General features: G+C 35.6%; 1 protein-coding gene across 4 annotated transcripts; it reads left to right on the top strand.

Annotated features, from left to right (window-relative positions):
- Positions 1 to 8719: 8719 nt before the first annotated feature.
- Positions 8720 to 12873, top strand: LOC149557339 (tryptophan aminotransferase-related protein 4-like). Of its 4 annotated transcripts, none has more exons than XM_089832012.1 (5): positions 8720 to 9216; positions 11140 to 11443; positions 11633 to 11931; positions 12070 to 12417; positions 12510 to 12873. In XM_089832012.1, exons 1-5 carry the CDS (start codon positions 8876 to 8878, stop codon positions 12529 to 12531), a joined length of 1314 nt encoding a protein of 437 aa, XP_089688138.1. In that variant the 5' UTR covers positions 8720 to 8875; the 3' UTR covers positions 12532 to 12873. The 4 variants fall into 4 exon arrangements, with proteins under 4 accessions (XP_089688138.1, XP_089688137.1, XP_089688140.1 ...); XM_089832011.1 differs by having other exon boundaries at positions 8764 to 9216; positions 12070 to 12395; XM_089832014.1 differs by having other exon boundaries at positions 8764 to 9216; positions 12070 to 12399.
- The last annotated feature ends 10156 nt before the right edge of the window (positions 12874 to 23029 follow it).

Here is a 23029-nt window from a genome sequence, read left to right as displayed (position 1 = left end):
GCTATGGGCGTGGGATCATCATGAGGTTGATCTCGTTGGATACAGCTCGAGGAAACCTTGGATTGTTGCAATTTTTAGCTACTTCTGCAAGATTTTTATTTTATGGTTCAGATTCTTGTTTTTCCCTTTTGGCTGTGAGATAGGGCTCGAACATTTTCTTATTTTTGCTCTATTTCAGCTTCAATTTTTGGTAGCCATTTGTCAAGAGGTTGAGAACTAGTATTGCCCTTCGGTTCTGTTTGTTTGTTCTACCTAGTTGGTCGAGCATGAACATTTTCCCTATTTTTCAGGATGGGGGTTTGGGGTTTTGTGTCATTATGCTAGCAATTTTTGCATATGGTGTCCAATCCCAAATTTAATTAGATTTTTGTGACTTTTGTACCCAAAGACCAAATGGGTTTTAATTTTGAAGTTTTCTAGTTTTTGGGGTTTTTACCTCATTTTGTATGCCACCCTATCTTCTCAAGTTTTCTTAGCATGATGTTGGTCATGGACATGGATTATCTGTAGGATGTCAGTCAAACCACTGTTATAATTTTATGTTTGCATTGGGATGTGTGCCACATCTGAACTCATGACTTTATGTTCAATTGAGTGATTTTATACTTGGGGTTATTATTTCTTTTGGACCTTTGTTATTGTTTTGTGGACACTAGGATTCGTGTAGAATCCATGCTCTTGGATTAAGGCCAGTTGAGTAAGATCATGATGTTTGGTCTTGTTACATCATTGTGATTCATATGGAATCCATACTCTCAGATTAAGGTTGGTTGGTGAGTTCATGATGTGTGGTTTCATTTTCTTTGGGATTCGTGTAGAATCCATCCTCCCAAGTTGTTTTCGGTTGAGTGATATTTTTCTTGTGTTCTCATCCTGACCTTGTGTTATGATCTTCGTGATGGTGGTGCGCCACACATGAATATGTGCACTTACATTTTTTGAGTGACTTGTGAGGCTCGATCTTCTTTGGTCTTGACAAAAGTTATGACCATTTGGGGTTGGGTTGGCAATTTGCATGCCTATAGGCACTCATCGTTAGATGAGCATGGGTAGGGTAGGTTAGCATATGGAGGGGACTTGTTGAGCTATCGTTTTACACGATGCTAAATGGCAAGAATTCTTGTGAATTCCTCTCTTGAAAAGCTGATTTTGTGAATCGAATCTAAGGTTCTGAGTGATCTTGCGACCTACTAGAATTCGCTCAGTTGAAGATAAATGTGAATGTTCACAAGGAGGCCTTTGCTGGTTCATTTTGATTTAGGATAAAATGAAGAATCTGCACATTGTTTCAAAAATAACACACAAAAGAACTATGTTTTTGTATTTTTATGTTTTTTATGAATGCAATCTAACCATGTAGCTAATATGAAATCCTATTCTAACAAGGGGGTTAATAAAGAAAATAACAAGAACTTTAAAGCAAATAACATTAAATTCAAAGCAAATAATGTGATATTGAAATTCTAAGAGACATAAGCTACAGAAAATAACACGTTTGTGAGTTAAGCTTTTGAAGAGATCGGTAGTTAACTAATGAAAGTAGGAGCAGTGCTTCCTCAATTCCACTGATGCAATCATCGGTGAGAAACTTTAATGATTGTATGATATTTCACTCTTCATCAAATTACAAGGCCATGAAAAGTGCGCTCATGTGAGATAGAGAGTTATGCAAGCACAATTCGATGATTTCTTCTCAAGCTTATTACATTACTGAAATTCATCAAACTGTAGCAAACACTAGAACTAAAATATCGCACAACTAGAAACAAAGCAATAAACCTTTGGCTCAATCACAATTCCATGAACAAAATTCACAAAACAATGACACATTTTGGCAAGAATCACCACACTCCAAATGCGAGCACCAAAAGCATAATTTTATTGCATAATAGCAATGACCCCAATTACATATTATAATGGAGTATTTATAAGAAATCATCTCCTCAATTTGTGTTGAGAGTGAGAGATATCTTCATGCAATAAAATGCTTTTAATTTAATAAAACAAACTAATTATATACAAACTAACAACCTAACTAGTGCTTAGTAGGACTCCACCCATTTTACATTTAATAATTGGATGCATGAGCCTTTACATGTCAAAAACAAAGAATTTATGAGGGGAGAAAGAATAAGAAAGCTTTTGGTCGAAGCGAAAGTGTCTGGAAGTGCCAAAAATAGAAGCTGATCCTTCACTAGGCATCTATCAGAGTTAAATTGCCACTAGAATGCATTTCTGATGCATGGAAAGCTCTATTTTTGGAACTGGTAGTTAACTATTGATAGAACTTTGGGAAATGCACATCTATGGACCTACGGAGCTTTGGACTTGCACACCTGCGGACCTGTGCACATCAATTGTGCACTAGCTCAACTGCACACCTCAATTGTGCACCAGCTCACTTGTGGACCTACGCACCTCGATGAAATTTGTGCAAGGTGCTCAAATCGCCAAAAAGTCAAAGCTCTTGGTTTTCAAAATGGAATCTAGGTTTTTCTCAAATGGTGATTTAGATCACTTTTGTGTACTTACTTTGATGCTTTTGATGATTTATACTATCTTTATAGCCAAAAACTTTCATAGACCTGAACTCCTTTTGCTTCTAAAATCCCAAGTCACCTAAGCTGAATCTTGTCATTAATGGTTGTATAAGATGAAGAACCTATTCTGGTTCATGTATCCGACCTCTGATTAGTGTAAATTTCTTGATTCTTTCTTCTCTCTAATTGCCCAATCCTTCCCAATTAGAGACCAAGTGATTTGGATTATCCAAAACGGTCAAACATTTGAAAATTTTTTGTACTTTTTTACAAGTTTTTCTAGGTCCTTTTAACTGGCTTTTTTGGAGGTCTTCTACTTAAAATATCATGTTGAAACTTTCATCAATCCCTAAAACTGGGTAGTTGAAGGCTCATTGTTTTAGGGACTAAAATTAGATCTTTAGTTCTTCTTTCCAATGGTGTAAACGGTTCAGAATTCTAAGCTCTAAGTCAAAAGTTATAACCCTGACAAGTTGAGGATGCCCTTTTATCTGCACAAAAATGCAAACATTAATCTAGAGAGTTGAAAATACTTAATTAAGAAAAATCCTAATAACAACAAGAAACAACCCAAAAACCCTAAGTGTTGAGAACAACTTAAAAACCTAATTTTACCCTTGGAATGCAAAAAAAAGGACACACCTTGCGCACCTGACAAGTGCGCCTTTCATCAAATTTTAACATATGGGTGTGCAGCAATGCACCTCATGGGGTGTGCATGACTTAAGCACATTTAAGCCAAAAAAATGAATACTAAAGTGCACAACAAGCGCAGCTCATTAGGTGCACTACTGCGCACCTTAACTCAAAGTTTTAACATTATTACATTACTTGAGTGCAAGTAGGGGAGGCAGTGATGGGGTGGTGTGCACCTCTTTTGGTGCGATGATGTGATGAGGAGAGCCACAAGAAGCAAGAATAACAAGTGGAGGAGTGAGGGGGGAGCGCAGTTGCACACTTACTTATGATGAGTGCCCTTTTATGTGTTTTGGTGCATTAGCACACCTAGGTAGGTGTGTTGGTGCACCTTTTTGCTTTGCAAAAAGAATTATTTCCTCTGACAATGAAATTCAAACTTTGGGTTTTTCAAACCAGGACCAGGATTTGACCAAAAATACTAGAAAAAGATTCAGACCTAGACTAGGGATCCGAAAATCCAAAAAATAAAATAAAGTAGGGGGTCCCCATTTCTAATCGAAATGGGGCATGCATTGTGAAACCACAATAGGGCTTCTATCTCGTAGGCTGGTGTCATGAGGCCATAGGGTTGGCAGAGGAAGTTTTAAGTAAGTGATATCTAAATATAATGTGTGAATGGTAATAAAATTTAAGATAATAAAACAATGCTTTAGTGTGTGAGCCTTTGTTGGGAAGTTGAGTCTGCACAGATTCGAGCTTGGGCTTGTTGATGCCAAGTGACTCTCCATTATGTTAGCCCTTACTTAGTAGCCAATTAAGTGTCTAACCAAGACCTGTAGTTTATGCATTGTCTATGTTTTTGGTTCTAGTCATGATTACTATCTACCATGAGTGTTAGCCATGGATATTTTCTTTATGTGTGTTGTGGTTGGATCATTATCTCCATCAGCATGGTGAGAGTGGACCTACAAATTCCATGTAGTTGGAGGTGTAGCTACCTATACCACTGCTAGGGATTGGTGTATAGAGACAATCTATTGTCCTAGTGTGACCATCATTGGATGTTTTCACTTAGTACTTTAGGTTATGGAGTATGATTTCTTGTGATTTATGCTTTCATTGGAATGCTTGTATATCGTGTTTAGATGATGCTAGTTTATTAACCCATTCCTATATTATGATGTTAGAATGTGATTAGATGATGTGAATTGCTTCATTGGAGTATCCATTGCTTATTGGTTTAGCATGTTGGATTTCCTATTCGTATGATGTTTAGCATATGATAGATGATGTGGTTGATTCATTGGATTATCTTATGCTTTACTTCTAGCATGTTAGATTTTCTTATTCTTATGTTGTAGCATGTTTTAGTAGTGACATCCTCATAAGATAGCTCCAACGATTTGGTTACTGGTTTGGGATGTTAAACACAGGGGATGGCTAGGACCCATGATGGTCTCATGATGCTATTAATGGTTGGGAGGAACCACATGCTTAGTTTGGTTGTTCAGATCATTGCGATGTTATTTTAGTACTTTGCGATGTTCCTTTTGTACATTGTGATGTTACTTTCAATACATTCTTTTACTATTATGGCTTAGGTGGATAGATGTTCCTCTTCCTTGTTTCATGGCATCTTGTTGTTTACGCACTCGAGTGTTTGTTCCTCAATCTATGTGGATCTGGTACTCCTCGATGTGGAGGAAATTTATTTCCTATCTTTTTACCTTTATGTTTTTGGCTTATTGATTTGTATCCTTGCGCAAAATTGTACTTTCTTACACAAGAATGCAAATGTTTGTGTGGTGTATTGGGTTTCCTTGTGTGGCTTGTGTTGAATCCTCACACGAAACCCCACACTAGTTGTTATTCTCGTGCAAGATTGTTAGTTGTTATTCTCTCTTGCGAAAACCAAGGGGCCTCTCCACTATTCTTCAAAGATTGCAATTTGGACTTTTGAGTATCCTTTAGGATTGCTTGTGGTTCCATGATTTGATAGATTAGAGATTTTCTATTCTAATGTCATCTTGGGTTTTCATCTTTCCATGGTTTACCATTTATGTTTGGTAGTGGCATTTGAAGATTTGTTGGTTGCTCGAATTGTTGGTGAAGCATTCTATTGCGATCTTTTTGATCCATGTATGATGTTGTCATGTGTATTCATACTTGTAAAAGAAATATCTTGGCTTGAATTGAATCCTTGTTCCAAGGATCTCCAGATGGGGCATTATAGGGTGCATGCGATAATCATTCATTTCTTGAGAAATAAGGGTGGGAATATAAGACAAGATACTATGCTCTTCATTATCAGTGGAAGAAGAATCCTCAAAGAAGAGGTTAGAAAAGTACCGAGTAGCCTCTTGAAACACAATTGGCAAGGAAGATAACTAAATACCTTTAGAACTAACCAAATAAGAAGTATAGCTCTGATTCTAACACGATTGCACAGTTTTGTGGAAAAAGACATTGCTTCTATCACCTTCCTAGAGCCAATTAACCCTAGCTTTTTTCTTCTAGAATATTCCCTCCCAAAGTTCTCATTCTTCTACATCTCTAGAAGAAACGAATTAAGCCTTACCCAGATCCTCTAAGAAATCAAGATATCAAATCTTTCTAGTAATGGCATCCAAACACTCTTGAGAGAGCCTCTTCATGGAATGAAGGTTCCCAAAACAATCCATGTTCCATCTCTTGAGATGCCTTTTGACTTATTGAAGTTTCTTAGAAAGATAAAACATAACAGTACCAAAAGCAAGGGCACCATCCCTCTCCCAACTAGAAATAAGATCATGAAGCGAGGAGTCTCAGAGCTAGATGAGTTGAAACTTAAAAGGAGGACTCTTAGGAATAATAACCCTAGTAGAAATTTTTTTTAATTGGCCAATGATCAAAACCCCTCCAATCCAAAATTTAAGAAGAAGAGTGAGGGCACCACTAATCCAAGAGCAAGAAACTATAAATATAACATGATGTTCTAAGATAGCATCAATTCCAGTCCTTCTATTATTCCAAGTAAAGAGACCATTAGTTGGCTTAATATCAGGAAGATGCAACAGATCTATATTCTGACAGAAAAGATTTGTTGAAGGCACTAACTGGGCCAACCCACCTTGCTTCTCTTCTATACTTAAAATTGAATTGAAATGTCTTGCTAACACCTAAGGATGGTAAGGATGAAAGTTTCTAACATGTTGAATATGCATCCAAAGTTTCACCTTGGCCACAAAGTTGACATGTGTATACACATTAGTAATCAAGATCACCTCAGTAGAATCCATAGAAGAAGCCATGAACAAGAAGAAACCCAACCAAGGGGAGAAGACCTTTATCTTTAATATGTGAAGATGTCATTCAAATTGTCACTGAAAATATTCACATAATTTGAGTCCTTATGATTAAAACTTATGGTTCGGTGGATTTTTTCTTGTTTCAATTGATTAGCAATTGAAAAGATCCCAACAATGATTAAAGAATACATATAGGTTGTGTCTTGGGGCCTCCTATTCAATGTGTTCAAGCCAATGATAGAGATCTTTGTCATCTTATTCATGGGTTCACACCCATGATATACATACTTGAGTACCTACTTTCTTCTTGTGTGTTTTGAATATTTATTTTATTTTAATTGTTGATGTGTATTAGTTAATTAAAGATTAGGTTCTTGTAATGTTTGAGTGGTCATCTTAATAATTGAGTTAATGTCTAATATTTTTGTTAATATTGTATTAATGCTTGAGATTTCAAAATTATTATTATTGATTACGATTACTTATAATTGAATGAAATGTAATCTTTAGATATAAAAGAAACAAATCAAGTGATCTCTTTTCAACACACTAATAAATGATGGCTTAATGCACAAGTATCGACCTTTCTTTTTTTAACATTTTGGCAAAAATCATGTTTATGTTGCATCATATTTGATTGTTTGTCCTTCAAACCTTAGTTAGAAGGAGGTTTGTCACACCTCTATAAAAAAAGATTGGGAATGATTTGAAGTTTCCACCTAGGATTTTGAGTAGCACAATTTTAGGGTGTTGGTCCTCTCCCTTGTCTAGTTTTCTTAATAAATAATTATAAAATCTAGTTAAATAGGTTGAATACTTTTGATGGTATATCAAATTTATAATGTTGACTTTCCATCCAATAACTCCTCTTCAATAATTACCTTTGGGAGTTTTGACTTTGGTTCCCCCTCTTCCCATAGTTGTCCCTATTGTTCCTTTGATTGAAAAGCAAGGGCATCTACTACCAAGTTCCTCATTTTGATGAACATTTATTGTCACATATGGAATCTTAGCTCTTATGGATCATTATGGAATGCTCATAGGTTTTTAACTTTCTAATCACTAGCTCCTAAACAAAAACATAATAGCAATGCAAATATAATCTCAAGATTGCATAATATGCACCAAATTTGTTAAGAGGAAGAAACAATTGCCTTGGAATAATTATCCTAACTATACTAGATTCATTCTTATAATTAGTTATCTTGATATAATGTTAAATTCTATATGACTTTAATACAATTTGGTTATTCAAATATATAACATTGAATATCATTCAATAAAAAACATACAACTTTAATTTATAGACCATAAAAGGAATTTAAATAATATAATTGTCTAATAATACTTGAAATATATCAAAATTATAAAAATGGTATTTTGGTACGAAAGAGAGTAAAACTTGTACAAGTAAAATAGAGAATGTGAAGCCAAACTCAGAGGAGATATCTAAACCTATTTTCAAGTTGTTCTCTTCAAAATGATTAATCATACAATAATTTTCTATCAAAACTTTAAAAAATAAAAATAAATTTCACTTTACTATGAAACATTTAATCCGTTACCTAAATATGAAGTTTGTCGACCTCTATTTTTATTTGGGTTGATCCATTTCCTTTTATCGATCTTTAAATAAAATAAATTATTTTTGTCATTGCTTTCTAGGCTAGAGACAGCTAGAACACTAGGGAGAGGACCCACTACTTGAACACATAGTTGTGAATGGAGTTGGTCACTTAATACCTACATTTATTGACATAATGTCCAATTTTTTTTGACAACATTGTATCAATACTTGTGACTTTAAAGTTGTTACTACAATGCTAACTACCTAAAATTGAATAAAATGTACCCTTAATTATAAAAATTAACCAATGATGTGATGCCACATCAACAGTTCAACTATGGGTACTCTTTATGCATGACCATTGGTCTCACTTTTTTTTGGGTTGTTTTGAACAACTTGGCAAAAACCATGCTGATGTGGCATCATAATGGGCGATGTGGACTTGACACCTTAGTTATAAGTAGATGACTCGCCAAGTAAGCTGATGTGAAAAACTGGAAGCGATTTGAAATTTTTACGTAAGATTTTGATAAGTGCGAAGTTAGGGTGTTCAAGTACCGGGTCCTCTCCCCTATACTTGTCTCATAGAAAATGAGAATATATCAATAAATGCAAACATCAATTGATGAAATCTTCTAAGATCATTGACAAATATATTTAATATTTAAAAATGGAAACTTGTGACGTTGCGTGTCGTAAAAGGGATCATCATCCCTAATCGTTGAAAAATTATGAAACAAAACTCCATCACTTAATCAGGGAAGATGGATATTCTTTCCTGGAGCCTTTCCTGAAGCTAAAGCACTCTAATCACTGGGCCCTGGCCAAGAAAGCGAGGCAATATGGTGCCTCACTCACACCCTGCAAATTCCTTCCAAAGAATCTCTCTTTCCAGCACGTTACTGGTGATTTCCCTGTTGCTTAACGTATTATTGCTTCTTCGTCCAGCTAAACAGGGGCAATTGTTGGGCGGTGATAACTGGAAAGGCATCGGATGGAGCAGAAGAGCCGCAGAGGAAGCGGAAACAGTAGCGGCGCAATTTCACTGCTCCGGCCATGGTTACGTATTTGCCGATACCTACATAACACATGAAAACGGATCGTTCGCTTGCGAATGCAACGCCTGCTACACTGGACGCGATTGTTCCCATTTCCTCTCAGATTGTCTTGCAAACGCCAACGAGTGAGTCTTTAAATTCATCCATTCTACGGTCTACTGCCTTCAAGTAAACAACGCATATCTTAATTGTTTTTTTGGAGGATTCGTCTGCCTTTTCACTGACTATCATAAGAATTATTCATAGATAGTTTACAATTAAAAACCTTTGGCATTGATTTTGTTTCCGAGAGAAAAAAATTCAACGTTTTCAAAATCTATCAGTACCTGGGTAAAGGCAGAACAATTAGTGTTCCGCATGTCGCAGCTTTGAATCTTGACTTTGTATTTGAGCCTGAGGTTACAGGGAGTTGCCCTGTTTAACTTTAAATACCTGCTAACCAGGTCGCCAAACCCTAATTCTTCTGGTTAAAATTATATACTTTAAAAAATAAAAATTAAATACCCCTACCAGATTCATCGGCAAAGTATAAAGCCTTGACTATCACATTAATGTAAATTTATGTTATATCTTCAATATTCTTGATCAGAAGTACTGGAGTCGGCTCTGCATATGAAAGCTCCTGTTAAAGATACTACCAAAAAAGATATCTAAATAGTTATTTATAAAACTTTATTCCTTATAGTTTCTTGCAACTAGGCATCAGGTGCAGATGCAGACAGAATTCCTTCCATAAAATTTCATTGTAGTTTGAAATTGCGTTAAGGTTTTTCCAGTTAAATCTTAAACATTTTTATAAATCCTTCACTAGTTGTAGGGTATATCAAACTAGGGGAAATTTAGATGTCTTCACTAATAAAATTTGTAGATTACAATTATTTAAATTTTTTTGCCGATAGACTGTTTATTTGCTCTGCTTCCGCTTTCTATGACTCAAAATTTCAAAAAAATTCTTGTAGATTTTTTTTTCCCTAATTTAGATGGACTTAAAATATGTGTGTAAGAAGTAAGAAATCCACATGAACTTGTAGGCAATCAATGAAATATGCTTCCAATTGAGCATTCGCCAGGGCTTATTGAATTGTTCTAGTCCATCTGATGGAAGATATCTAGGTTCGCCGTGTACAAAAGAAAAGTAAAAGTAACCTGACTGGCTTACCGAGGCACAAAAGAGGAGTCAGTCGGATGGTTTCATGAGTGAGAAATACCCTTCTATATGAAATGTTGGTTTTGAAATTTACTCTTACCAAATAGGATTATAAAGAGTTCAGAAATGTTATAATAGTTTAGGCACAGAACTCTTCAGGAATATGGAAATAAACCATCTAATCGAAAGCATGGGAAGTTCCCTTAAATGCCTTGATAAATTAGTCATATTTTGAATTAAGTGATGGATCTGTAGGTTCTACAGTAGCGAATGGGGGTTCATAAAAAGTTTAACATGATATCAATGCTCAGGTGCCTGAGCCCCTCTAGTGTGGCTTAAAGGAGTTTTAATAATGAGCCAGTGGTATGTAGGTTCTACAGTAGCGAATGGGGGTTCATATAAAGGTTAACATGATATCAATGCTCATATCAATAGACTCCTGATCAAATTAAGGTGTAAAGGAGTTTTAATAATAAGCCATTGGTAGATTTATTGTCAAGAGAGCTGATAGTTTAATGGTTGAATATTTTAATCTTTTAATTGATCCCAAAAGAACAAACAAAATGTAGAAAAACACAAAACAATTACACAGCCTTCAACATTTTTAGCCTTCACAAGAATAAAATATTTTTGAGATAGTTTTACAATCTGCCTGCTGTGTCTATGGTCATTTAAGCTCACATGGTGATGTTTTAGAAGCTACTTGCTCCGTTTATGAAGGTCCTCATCTTATTATGTAATTTATAACATATTTAATGAAATTGTCCACTTTTTTGATATACTAAAATTTAACACCCATTTCAAATCTCCATGCCCGGAAGGGTCATTTCTTAAATCTTTCTACCTTTCTAAATGCCTATCCTTGCCTAATAAATTCTTCATATCCAATTTAACTTGACAGAGGAGATCCCACTTTCTTAGAGCCCTTCTGGATTGCAAATGCAGAAGCAGGAGCAACTGTAGTACCGGCCTGGTACCGGATGAGCTACGATGTAAAGGATGGGTTGGAATATTCGCTGACATCCCCTGAATTAGAGAAACAGATTCGTGCCATTCACAAACTGGTGGGCAATGCCGTGACACAAGGCAGATATATTGTGCTGGGAACTGGTTCTCTCCAGCTCATCAATGCCGCTGTTCACAGCCTCTCAGCGTTTCATGCTCCGAATTCCTCACAAGTGGTTTCGGCTACTCCATACTATGGGGTAACTCCTTTTCTCCTTCTGCTTGGGAAGGGTTCTAGTTGAACTGCCCAATATGCTCAAAGGATTTAGGATTTGATTTAGGGTTCTAGTTCATAATAACAGATTCCAGGTTTAAACTGCAACTGAGAGTTTAAACACAATTTTATTTAGAAATCATATACTAATGATACTCCTCTCTGTGATTTGCAGGCATTTCGAGACCAGATTGAAATGTTCGACTCTGTGGAGTCTGTGTGGAAGGGAGACGCGAGGGCTTGGATTAAACAAGAAGAGATTTTAAATTCGTCCACATTCATTGAATTTGTAACTTCTCCAAACAATCCCAAGGGTATATTAGATGAGACCGTCCTAACAGGTAAAAATTTAAGGGCTGTTTATGATCACGCCTATTACTGGCCTCACTACATTGGAATTCCCCGCCCTGCGGATGAGGATGTTATGCTTTTTACCCTCTCCAAGCTCACCGGACACGCAGGCTCAAGACTCGGGTAGAAACACCATTCATTCTTTCACTTCACATTAGGGAATTTATGCAGCACCATTCATATACCATGATAAAACTTTTTAAATTTAATTTCTTTCCCTACGATAAACCAAGCAATTCTGAATTTTTAGGGGTTTTGAAGGTGGGCCATTGTTAAAGACTACGATGTTTACAAGAAGATGTACATGTACGTTCGAGTCAATACATTTGGCGTATCGCACGATACGCAGCTACGAGCAACCAGATTGTTGAAAGCAATTATAAATGGTTACAGACAGAGAGGGCCCGTAAAATTAGAAGACGACCACACAAATGAAAAGCATTTTCTTTTTCACTACGCTTACAGGGTAATGAAAAGCCGGTGGCAGCGAATTGAGGGGATATTCAGTGGCTCTGATCGTTTCTCTCTGCAGAGTTTGGAGCCCCAAAACTGCACATTTTTCAGAAGTGTTACGGGACCTTCACCAGGTAGGTACGGGACCTTCACCAGGTAGGTAGAGATCTGCTTATGTTTTTTTTCATCTTCATATTTGCTTATGTTCGTAGAGCTCAGATAATATGAAAATGTGAATTGTTTATCAGCATACGCGTGGGTGAAATGTGAGAGGGAGGAGGAAAGGGATTGTGCAGAGGTGTTTGAGAAAGGAGGTATAATAGCAAGGAATGGGAGGGCGTTTGAAGCAGATAAACGCTACGTCCGACTCAGTTTGATCAAGCGAGAGGACAACTTCGAATTACTCCAACGTCGCCTTCTGGATCTCGTTTCTCCTGGCTCCTCTGTTGCAGTTACATATTGAGATTATTATTTTTTTTATTAGTTTCTAAATTACAGAACGGAATTAGTTGAGAAATATGAACTAGTGTACATAATTCTTTCTCTAAACATAATTGTTAATAAGCAATATAAAATAAAAATAATAATAATAGTATTAATTACGGTTGTACATTTTGACGTCTTTATTGGTTTAGTAATTTCTGTCAAGGCTATTGTATTCATTTAATTTGACTTCTTAATTAGTTAATCAATTCTACTGGAATTAAAACTTTTAGATAAAAGTTGTGTAAATTATTTTTATTTTTTATTTTAAATATTATTTTTATGATTTTCTATAATTCAGATTTTTTTAAAAACAAAATTTATATAGTTAATTCAAATGATGTATAACAATATATATTATAGTAATGTTGGTAAGTTATCACTCTTATTTGTCTTTTTGTAAGGTATCAATTTTTTTATTCCTTAACTTTGTTCAAGATTTCCAATGATATTGTAGAGAAATTGGAGAAAACTCAACTAAATTTCTTATGGACGAGATTGAAGAAGGCAAGACTTAGCCTTGTGAATCGGGATTTTGTGTGCAACCCTAAGTTCGTGGAAAATTCAAGACAAGAAAGATTATTGATCTTAATAAAGTTTTGTTAGCTAAGGTGGGTTGGCTCCTTATTGTTAACAAGGTTGGTTGGTGCAAGATCGTGAAATCAAATTACTTCAATAATTCATGTTTCTCTATGATGTTGGAGTCAAATGACCTTTTGGTGGGCTCTGAAATCTGGTGCAATATTGTTAAGAGTAGAGGTCTAGTAAAAGAGGGATTGAAGTGGTGAATTGGCAATGGGAAAAAAGTTTGTTTTTGGAAAGATATTTGGTAGGGCACAAACCTTTGGCCCCTAGGAAGCTTTGTCATCTTATGAGATACCTTAAGAATCACTGTGCTACATTTGTGGTAACTTTGTCTCTCCTTGCAAAAGATGGAAAAAGTTGTCTAAAGGTTGCATAAAGCTCCTAATCTTGTCTTGTGGGTGGAGGAACAATAGAAATGTTGAAGGACATTTGTATCCCTTTATTCTCTAGGGAGGACAATTTTTTTAGGCTAAGAGTGTTTTTGGGAAATTCTCAATTTGATATTGACTTGAACTGTTGGAGGTAGGTGCAGAATTCACAATTCCTCCCAAAGATTAATTTCTTCTAGAGGATAGCTCTCCAAGGTAAGATCCTTACTTTTGAGAACCTTATGTAGAGAGGGTTTTAGTTAGACAATTGGTGTATGTTATGCAAAAGGAATGAAAAAAGTATAAACACCTCCTTACTTGTTTCCCATTTTCCTTAACAATCTGGTATATAAAATTTGGAAGGTTCAATATTACCTAGGTGTTTGGTGAGGATTTGCAACAATTTATATATCATTGGGTTTGTCCTTCCTTGCATCCCTTAGTTAGGCAACTTTGGAAGATTTTCCAAAGTTAAGCTCCCCTCCCTTGGCTGCTCCCCTCCCTCTCCCCCACCCCCCATATTTGTTGGAGTTGTTGCAAGGAAGGAATAACCACACCTTTAGGGAATGCTAAAAATCAAAGGACACTATTATCAATTAAGAATAAATTGTTGATGGAAAACATTTTTTTTTGTAAGTGGAAAATCATGATGGGTCCATCTTATGTAGATGATTGTAAGTTGGCTAGGGTGTGGAATTTACCAAGTCCTTTCTTCAAAGTTGACAACTCTAATAGGTAGGCCAGAGTGAATAAGAGATGGTATGCCCTTGACCTCCCTTGGTTAAAAATAAACTTTGATGGGGTTGTTAGATGGGGAAGACTGCAGGAGGTGGTAAGCTAAGAGATTGTAGGGGTGATTTGGTGCTTACCTTTCCAAGATATGTAGGTGCAATGTTTAACATAGCCCTTGGGGGGAGGGGGGTCAAGCGCTTTCTCTCAAGGTGTCAAATAATTGCTTATGGAAACAAATAAGGGAAATGTAAAGGCCAGTTGGAAGATTGATAGCATTTGATATATATCAAATTAATGCTAATAACTTCATAATCCAACACATATTCAACGAAGGTAATGTTGTGGCATATTCCCTTGTTGTGTTAGGTCTTCTAAAATGAGGGTGTTTAATGTTAGAGATAGTTGGTGTGCTTCCTAGACATTACCAAATCCTTTCTTGGGAGAGAGAAAACATCACACACTCAACGAGGGTACAAGTTTTTAAGAAAGAACTAACCTTTGAATGGTGCCCCAAGATAGTTATGTGGAGGGCAATGAATTTGAATTATTTTATGGTGAGGGAGGAGTGAGACCCAATTTCCCACATGCATTAATGATTGGGGGCCGACTTGGCATGTTGGGAATTATCACGTGTTGGCAGGAGGGATTGTAATCTCATCATTAATTGGGATGAGATTAGTGATAATCATCATGGGTACTCCAAAAGTGGGGGATATCCAGATTGTTCCTCTAAATATCGACTCTTGATAAAAATGGTATAATATAGAAATACTTTTTGCATGTTTCATGGAGTTGAACCATACTTGCCATAGGAAGGGCCACTCTAAGCAATCATTACGCTCTCTAATGGATTTTTATGGGTAAGTTTAATAGTATTTTCACCCATCACTTTAACAAAATTTGGCCCCAAAATTTCATTTGCATTTCTATTGGAAATATGGTGTTTCATAGTCTTCAGAATTTGGGTACAGGTGGGGCCATAGTTAGGGTGGAGTTGAATAAAATTGAGGAACCTATACATACCAATCCTAGTGTGTGGATGGCTATTAAAGAAGGTGACAATGTTCCTTTCATGTAGGTCATGGAGGGTTTTGATAAGAGGCTTTTCCTTTAATTTGTGAATAGTTGGAATGAAAGGAAGGTGACCATCAATAGTATTACATTTGAAGAAAATGAGGAAAGGTAAATGCACAGTAGCTTGTCACACTTTAGGCTAACTTGGGGAACTCAGCCGAGTAAAACTTGTTAGAGTGGGACTCGACCAAGTCTACATGGGTGTCATGGGGTACCACTTGGAACTGATGTGATAAGTATGGTTCGATTGAGTGTGAATTAGGTGAACCCCATCAACTGAGTCCTTGGGTATGAAATTTATTTTAAATTTTATTATTGATTAAAAATATTATTTTTTCATGTTTTTTGTAATGTTACGTAGGAAAAATATAGTTTTAATAGTTTATTTTGTAGAAATATTTATCTGTTATTAAATTTTTATTTATTTTATGTAAAATTTGATTATTTTAGAATGTATTTGAAAGTGTCGAAATGTTTATTTAAAAATGTAGCTTATTTATTACTTTGAAAATGTATTGAACTATTAAATAAAAAACTTCAAGCTTCAAACTTCAAATTTAATCCTTAAACCTTTAATGCTCAAATAATTCTTTCTTTTTATTTATTTTATATCAAAAATACTTATTTTGAAATGCATTTAATATGCAAATATGTATATTTTGAAATTTAGTGTTATGTATATATTGAGAACTTTTTAAACCATAGATAACTATAGGAAATCTTAAACCTATAGTCAAACTTAAACATATAGAAAACCTTATAAGATAAGATAAATCTATTAATGTCCAACAAAAGACCAAGAGAGGTCTATGGGATTGAGAAGTTACAACCAAGAAAGCAACAAACAAGGGGACACCAAATGGTGTCCACGGAAGAACAAGAACAAAAACAAAAGAAGAAGCGAGTGAGAACCACCTTGACAAGGAGTAGGGATCCAAGCTCAAAGAAAGAAAGAGATAGAAAGGAGAAGAGAAAGAAGGAAGAGCGGTAAAAGTGATCACCTAGGAAACGTCTGTAGCCTTTAGGACCTACTTTGAAAACTAGCCGGGAAAGTGTCTCGAACCACAGCCTTGAGATTTTTGATCACTACCCATTTACCCTCTTGTTGGGCAACCACAACAAGAGCTTGAGCCTCCTTAAGTTTTGTCACCTATGCTCTTGTGAGATCCTCATCAAGATAAATCTTGATGGTGAGAGAGAAGAGTTTCCTCTTTGCCCTAAGATCTCAAGGTGGTCAGCAAGTGAAAGGAACCAAATAAAGATGGTACTGTCATGTCCAACCCAAGCACAATCAAGTGAGATGTCAGTGATATCTAGTTGGTCTTTAAGGAAGGAGTAGCTTGTTGCAGGAGGCTCGAGGCAAGGAAGAGGGAGACCACAAACCCTCAAGTTTAGCTCACAGGCATGCCTAACCCTTTCATTTGCCATCTTAGTCTAGACTAGCTTCTCTATGCCAGAGAGAGTAGCAGAAGGAGGAGAGGAAGAAATGGGGTTGCTGCAAATAGATGCCCATGATTTCAACTATTTTTTTGTTTCGGTTTGTAGGGAGCATTGTTTTTTATAGAGTTCCTTGTTTCAACTTCAAATCATGGATGCCCATCATTTGCATTGTGCGCTACATTGCTTCTTTAATTTTAAGGTCGGTAATGTCTGAAATAGTTGTATTGAGCTTGTTTGGTAAATCCAAGTTCTGTTGTAGGCGGTAGTCAAGTTACTCCTTCAAATCCATTTGTATTCTTGTGAGAGAATTGTCAACGTGTTGTTTCAAATCATTAACTGTCTCGCATAGGGACTGCAAGGTATCACAAAGAGTTTGATTCTCAGACTCAACCTCTTTCAACTGATTACAAAGCTTGAGAAAGAGCAAGGATGCTAAAACAATAATGTCTTTTAAGGTTGCATTGTCAGTCTCAACTTTTTTCATCCGGTCAAGTAGCTATTGGAATGTGAATGGGTTGGGTTAGGGGTTCATAGTAGGCAACCTATAGATACAAATGCAAACCCTAGTTGGATGAAGTGTGGTTTAGACAATCTGTCAAACAATTCACATGCAACCTACTACAACAACCTGCACCCATTGTTGGAAACCTCCCTATAGTAGATGCAACCCATGAAAACACCCAAGAAACCACATAAGAGGAGGCAAATAGACAAACAAACAATCCAATTCTAATCAAAGGCTAAGATCAGGTTTCCCTATATCTACTCATGGCATTACGACATCACGACTCCTAACATCTTTAAGAATGTTGTTAATCCATGCTTTTGAGTTCTGTAAATGCACGTGTTTACAAGAGATTCTGGAGATCACTATAGACATGACACAATAGGCACTACACGATACAAAATCTCACAACCCTCTCCTTCAAACACTGTAACACGATAGTCTAGGACCCTGTAGGAAAATGTAAACTTATATAGTTATAAAAAAACTTAAACCAAGTTGAACTTAAACATTATTCTCTCTCTCTCTCTCTCTCTCTCTCTCTCTCTCTCTCTCTCTCTCTCTCTGATTCTTGATGTCTTAAGGAAAGTTTTTCTAACATAAAAAATTGAATTTGTTCCATTATCATACAAGGTTTTAAATATTTTTTGTTTAATGCATATTGTGTTGTAGAATTCAAGCACGTGCATTTGATGATTAAGTGAATGTCTTAAGGGGATCAATAAAATGTTTTAAATTTTATTTTAACTTATCTTAAGGGGATGTTTGTTATTAAGTGACAATGGGTTTTGAAGGGAACCTAAAATCCAATACGAAGAGGGTTTTTAAAAAAAGTGGCATGAAACCCACACTAAAAGATATGTTATAAGCTCCTTAAAGAGATGCAAACACAAAAAAACTATGGAAAGGGAAAAGAAGGGGCGTCAAACAACTAACAACCCCACAAACACTAGTTGGCGGTTAAGAAAAGGATTTATACTATATCAACATATCATCTTGTTGGTGTTTTTCAACTATTAAGTAGCAAGATACTCAACACCAAGATAATGAAAGCATAAACAATCTAAGGATCAACTACTTTCTATAAACAATTGAATGAGTTTCTTATCTATACCCAACTACAATGAAATCAAAATAGATTTCCTACTCTTTAGGCTTTGCAGAACCAAGGTTGGTATACCTGAGGGATGGTTCAAATGAATGCTACTAAATAAGAATCTCTTAGTTTCATTCTAATTCTCATCTCCTATCTTTGGCATATACATAGTTTGTTCATTCCATGACACTTAAAGATAATACACATCACTTATGAGCAGATTTGGTCACAATTCTTCTAAGATTTGCAAATATTTCTAGCAATAGTAGTTAACTAATGCTTAGAGATCAAATGCAAACAAGTGTTGACCAACATTGAGATCTTTCAAATAGTGAAGTAAAAATTGACTTTGAGTTTGAGTTTGATGCGTGTCTATGATTTCTTCACATACAAAATTGAATTTAATAGATTAGTGCCTCATCCATTGGAATTTAGAGTCCATTCAATTCCTATATCTGATTGATTGCTTTACAACCAACATTATCAACAATTCTTACATAAAATCATACTTACAGACATCCTTCCTATTACCATGGAAACCCTATCAATACCACTAAAGTGTTTATTCAATTCATTGAACTAATAGCAATGGCGAATTGATATACAATTTGATTCAATTGCATTCACCTAGACAAGCTTTGCTTATACAACTTCAAAATAACCAAGTAAAAGAAATGGAGACAAAATTCAGCTAGAAAATATGTGGGGATAGTTCATCTTTGTATTAATTTCGTTTTGAAAATAATAGTTTACAATTGTACCAGACTCAGAATGACTCAAGACAAAACATCTAAATCCTATCAAATTGATGTATTCTCATAAACTTGCAAAGAAAATATATCACAAAGTATTCATCAAAAGGACTAGACCGAATAGACTTAGCAAAGACTTGGAAAGACAATAATTTGGACCCTTTCTCTAGCCTTGGAATCTCACTTATATAGTGTGAGATGCAACAAGCTTCATGCATAGAGAACTGACAACTATCCTTTTGAGAAAAGATATTTACATTTTGTAGCTATCACAAAAAGACAAAATTGTGTATAACAGAAAAAACTTTACATCAAAATATTCTTAAGGTGGGCCACTTTTCTATTATATTTCCAAAATTGTGAATTCCAAGATTTATTCTTTGGTTATTTTGACTCCTTGGAGTTTGTGGCTATCAAGCTTGCTAATGATGTGTCTTGTTCTAGTACCTGCAAGTTAACCTTAGCTAGGGGGCTTTCACTATCTTCATCATGATCTGTTAAGGTAATAGTCAATTTTGCATTCTTATCTACACCATCATCTTCTACCACCTTTTTTGAAGACACAAATTCTTCTCTCCACTTGTTAAAAACAACGTCATCAGGCCAATCAACATTCAGGATTTCCTGCTGCACTTTTATTACAAAATTTCCAACTTTTTCTATTTCAACAAGATCTTTTCTAATAACATTAAAAAAAAGTTCACTTTGACCAAATCTTCATTGGTCATTACCCATTATATGCCCCTTTCCATTTATAGCATTATTCATTCTATGACATAGTCGTTCATCTAATTCCTTTCCCCATTCTTCTTTTTCTTTTATTCTATCAACCCTTTTAAGGGAACTAGGAAAAAGGTCAAAATTCTCTACTATGTACGCGGAAAGACAAATTGTTATTCTCTTCTAAACATAAATCCATTTCTCATCAAAATCCTTCAAATTACTAAGTATATCAAAAATCTTCTCTATTTGATTGCAAGGTAATTGGATGATAGAAATACACATAACAGTAATATCATCATTTCTTTCACTCCATTTCTGCACAATGGGCTTCAAGTTGTCTTCATCTCCCTTTATTTCATCCAATATATCTTGGATTATTGCCAATTGGTCATAAAATGTTGGCCACTCAATTCTGTCTACCAAGTACAAAATTGTTTACCTAAGCTTCTCTTCATATTGATTATTCAATTCAATCTGCAATTCATATAACTTGGTTTTTTCTTCTTCAAATTCTCCAGTAGTATAGAGCTCAAGCCTTTGTGGGGTATCTAGTAACTCAATAATGGGGGTGGATTTAAATGGCTCAACTGGAAGGCGAGGATATGCAATTCTTGGCATACTGGATTCTCCTACTTTCCTCTTTCCAAGTTGTTTGTCTATCTAAGATATTTGATTTTCTAATAATTGTATCTATTTTCCTCTCTCCTCATATGCCTTAAGTATTTCTTCAAACTTGGCATTGAGTTCTAAGAATCTACTTTGTTCTTTTCTTGCCACCACATCCCCAAACTCTAACATTCTTGAACATTCTTGTAAGCTATTGACTACCCACTTCATTAGCCCTGTATACTGTAAGAGCACCAATGTGTTCTACACTTGAAATTTCTTGCATTCTGGTGTTATTTCTTTTTTTAATTGACCATATGACTAGGGTTTGATGATCATTACTAAATTTAATCCCCCTATGTCCTTGTAATATCTCTTCCTCTGTTTTATACTGCACATCTTTTTCTTTTTTGATAGAATAAAAAATCATAGGATTAGCTATGTCCCACTTAGGCAAAATCAAGACTCCTGACTCCCTAACCAATTGTCTTCCAACCTCAGGAGTTAACTAGGAAAAATCCTCCAAAAATTTAGCCTTCACCTCTTCCTTAATCTTAGAGTCTGATTTATTTGACTATTTTGCCTTTATTTTCTCACATTTTCCCTCAAAATTTCCTATATTCTATCTCCACAAAAATTATGCAAAAGCCCTAGATTTAACAAAATTCTCATCATCTATGAACTTCTGAGAGGCTTGAGCAATAATAAGATATAGATCTCCTTACCTCTGTAATCAACAAAAATGAGGTCAAAGGAGGGCATAAGAGGCTCCTGAGGCACTCCTATTTCCATATCAATAGTAGTAACAACTATATCTCCTTCCCCACCCATTTTTCTTAATTTTTCTTTTAAAGATGCTTCATCTTCTATTTAAAGTGGGGTTTGACTTGGTGAATACTCTTCCATACGAGAAAAGGATCCCTATTCTAGTTTTTATCTTTTGGGTGCACTGGTGGCAGGTGGACTCTCTAGCCTTGGTCTTCTGTGAGGGGGAACATGCTGTATATTTTGAACCACAATATATCTTGCCCTCCTTTTAAATGTATACTAGCATGCACAACTATCATTTGACTATTTATCCTTCTCTCCACCTCTACTACTTTATCAGGATATGCCTTAATAAAGGTAGCCTTCTTTTCATTCATAGTTTGCATAATTATAGAAAAATTATTCATTAATACATTCATTCTGGCCCCCCAATACTTCTTACCTTTCAAAGTATTATATTCAAGGTCAAAAGCATTAATGAATTCTAAGACTTTACTGAAAACTATCCTTTTTTTTTCTAACTTCTTGTTCTTGTAATGAAAAAAGATTTCTAATAACATCTTCAGGGAAGTATAAATGTTGAGTAATGGCCTTAGCTTTTTTCCTCTCCCTTAGGAGGTCATAGAATCCTTTTGGATCAATTTATCTTGCATGGGATTCTGCCATGTGATGTCTATTCAAAAATAAACTAAGATTCCTCCAACCTTTCCTAACAAAAACAAAATCATGAGCTATAGTGACAACATGGAAATGTGCCATAGCAATTCTACAATTTCTATCTTCAGAGGTACATGAAAAGTTAAACATGAGGTTTTCCCAAAAAGCCATAAACTCTAATCATAGCAGAAACATTATATGGGATTATATCCCCCCAATTATGACTAACCAGAAGTCCCTTAGCATAGACCTTAGGTCTAGTTAATCCTAGTAGAGATTGTGGAATTCTTGGGCTATCCCCTCTCAGGAGCAATCTAAGCCTCGATGCAAAATATCTGTCAAATCTGACATAATTGGCATCTCTGGCTTCCCAAGTCATGTTAGCACTTCATAGCTAGACTGGTAGCTTCTCACCATCCTTTTGTAGCTCTAGCTCTATTCCCTTAGAGAAAAAGGTAACTCCCTTATAGAGACATATGTGCATCAACAAGGAATACCAACAAAATGTTCTATTGACCTTACCTTGAGATATTCCAATAAGACCATTATGAATCTCTTCTAAAAGGAAGGTAGCAAAATCAAGAATGGTGCTCATTCCAAACTACAATGTTTGAGCCATAATAAGAACAATAGAACCTTGGATGTATTCCTCCTTATCCATCCCAAATATCTTGCAGAGAGTGAAATATAAAGCTCGGGCTCTAGGATTGAAGTATTTCTTCATCAACGACTCTAGGGTGCTTGGTGTAACCAAGGGTAGCGACCCAATCTTAGCAGTATGCTATTGCAATGGCCCTGCTCTCAAATATACTCTCTATTCGCCATATCTTTCCCGAAGATCATCCATATCAATAGGCTCATGAACTGCATGGTTAGGGTTGAGCTTAAAAGCCTCACTAATCAATTCAAGTGAAATCCAAAAAATATTTTCTCCAGCATAATTCTTTACAAATCTAGTGATATGGTCATATTTTTTGGC

The sequence above is a fragment of the Cupressus sempervirens genome, chromosome 5, assembly GCF_028749045.1.
Source record: "Cupressus sempervirens isolate cs-2001-9-10 chromosome 5, ASM2874904v1, whole genome shotgun sequence".
In the NCBI taxonomy this organism is placed as follows: Eukaryota; Viridiplantae; Streptophyta; class Pinopsida; order Cupressales; family Cupressaceae; genus Cupressus; species Cupressus sempervirens.
The sequence above is the reverse complement of the archived record's forward strand: the minus strand, read 5'-3'. Positions and strand labels throughout refer to the sequence as shown.

Excerpts from the sequence above, each read along its gene's own strand:
- LOC149557339 (XM_089832011.1), top strand. The coding sequence starts at position 8,876 with ATGGTGCCTCACTCACACCCTGCAAATTCCTTCCAAAGAATCTCTCTT. Across the intron at positions 9,217-11,139 it reads TGTCTTGCAAACGCCAACGA|AGGAGATCCCACTTTCTTAG; the intron begins GTGAGTCTTTAA and ends TTAACTTGACAG. Across the intron at positions 11,444-11,632 it reads CGGCTACTCCATACTATGGG|GCATTTCGAGACCAGATTGA; the intron begins GTAACTCCTTTT and ends TGTGATTTGCAG.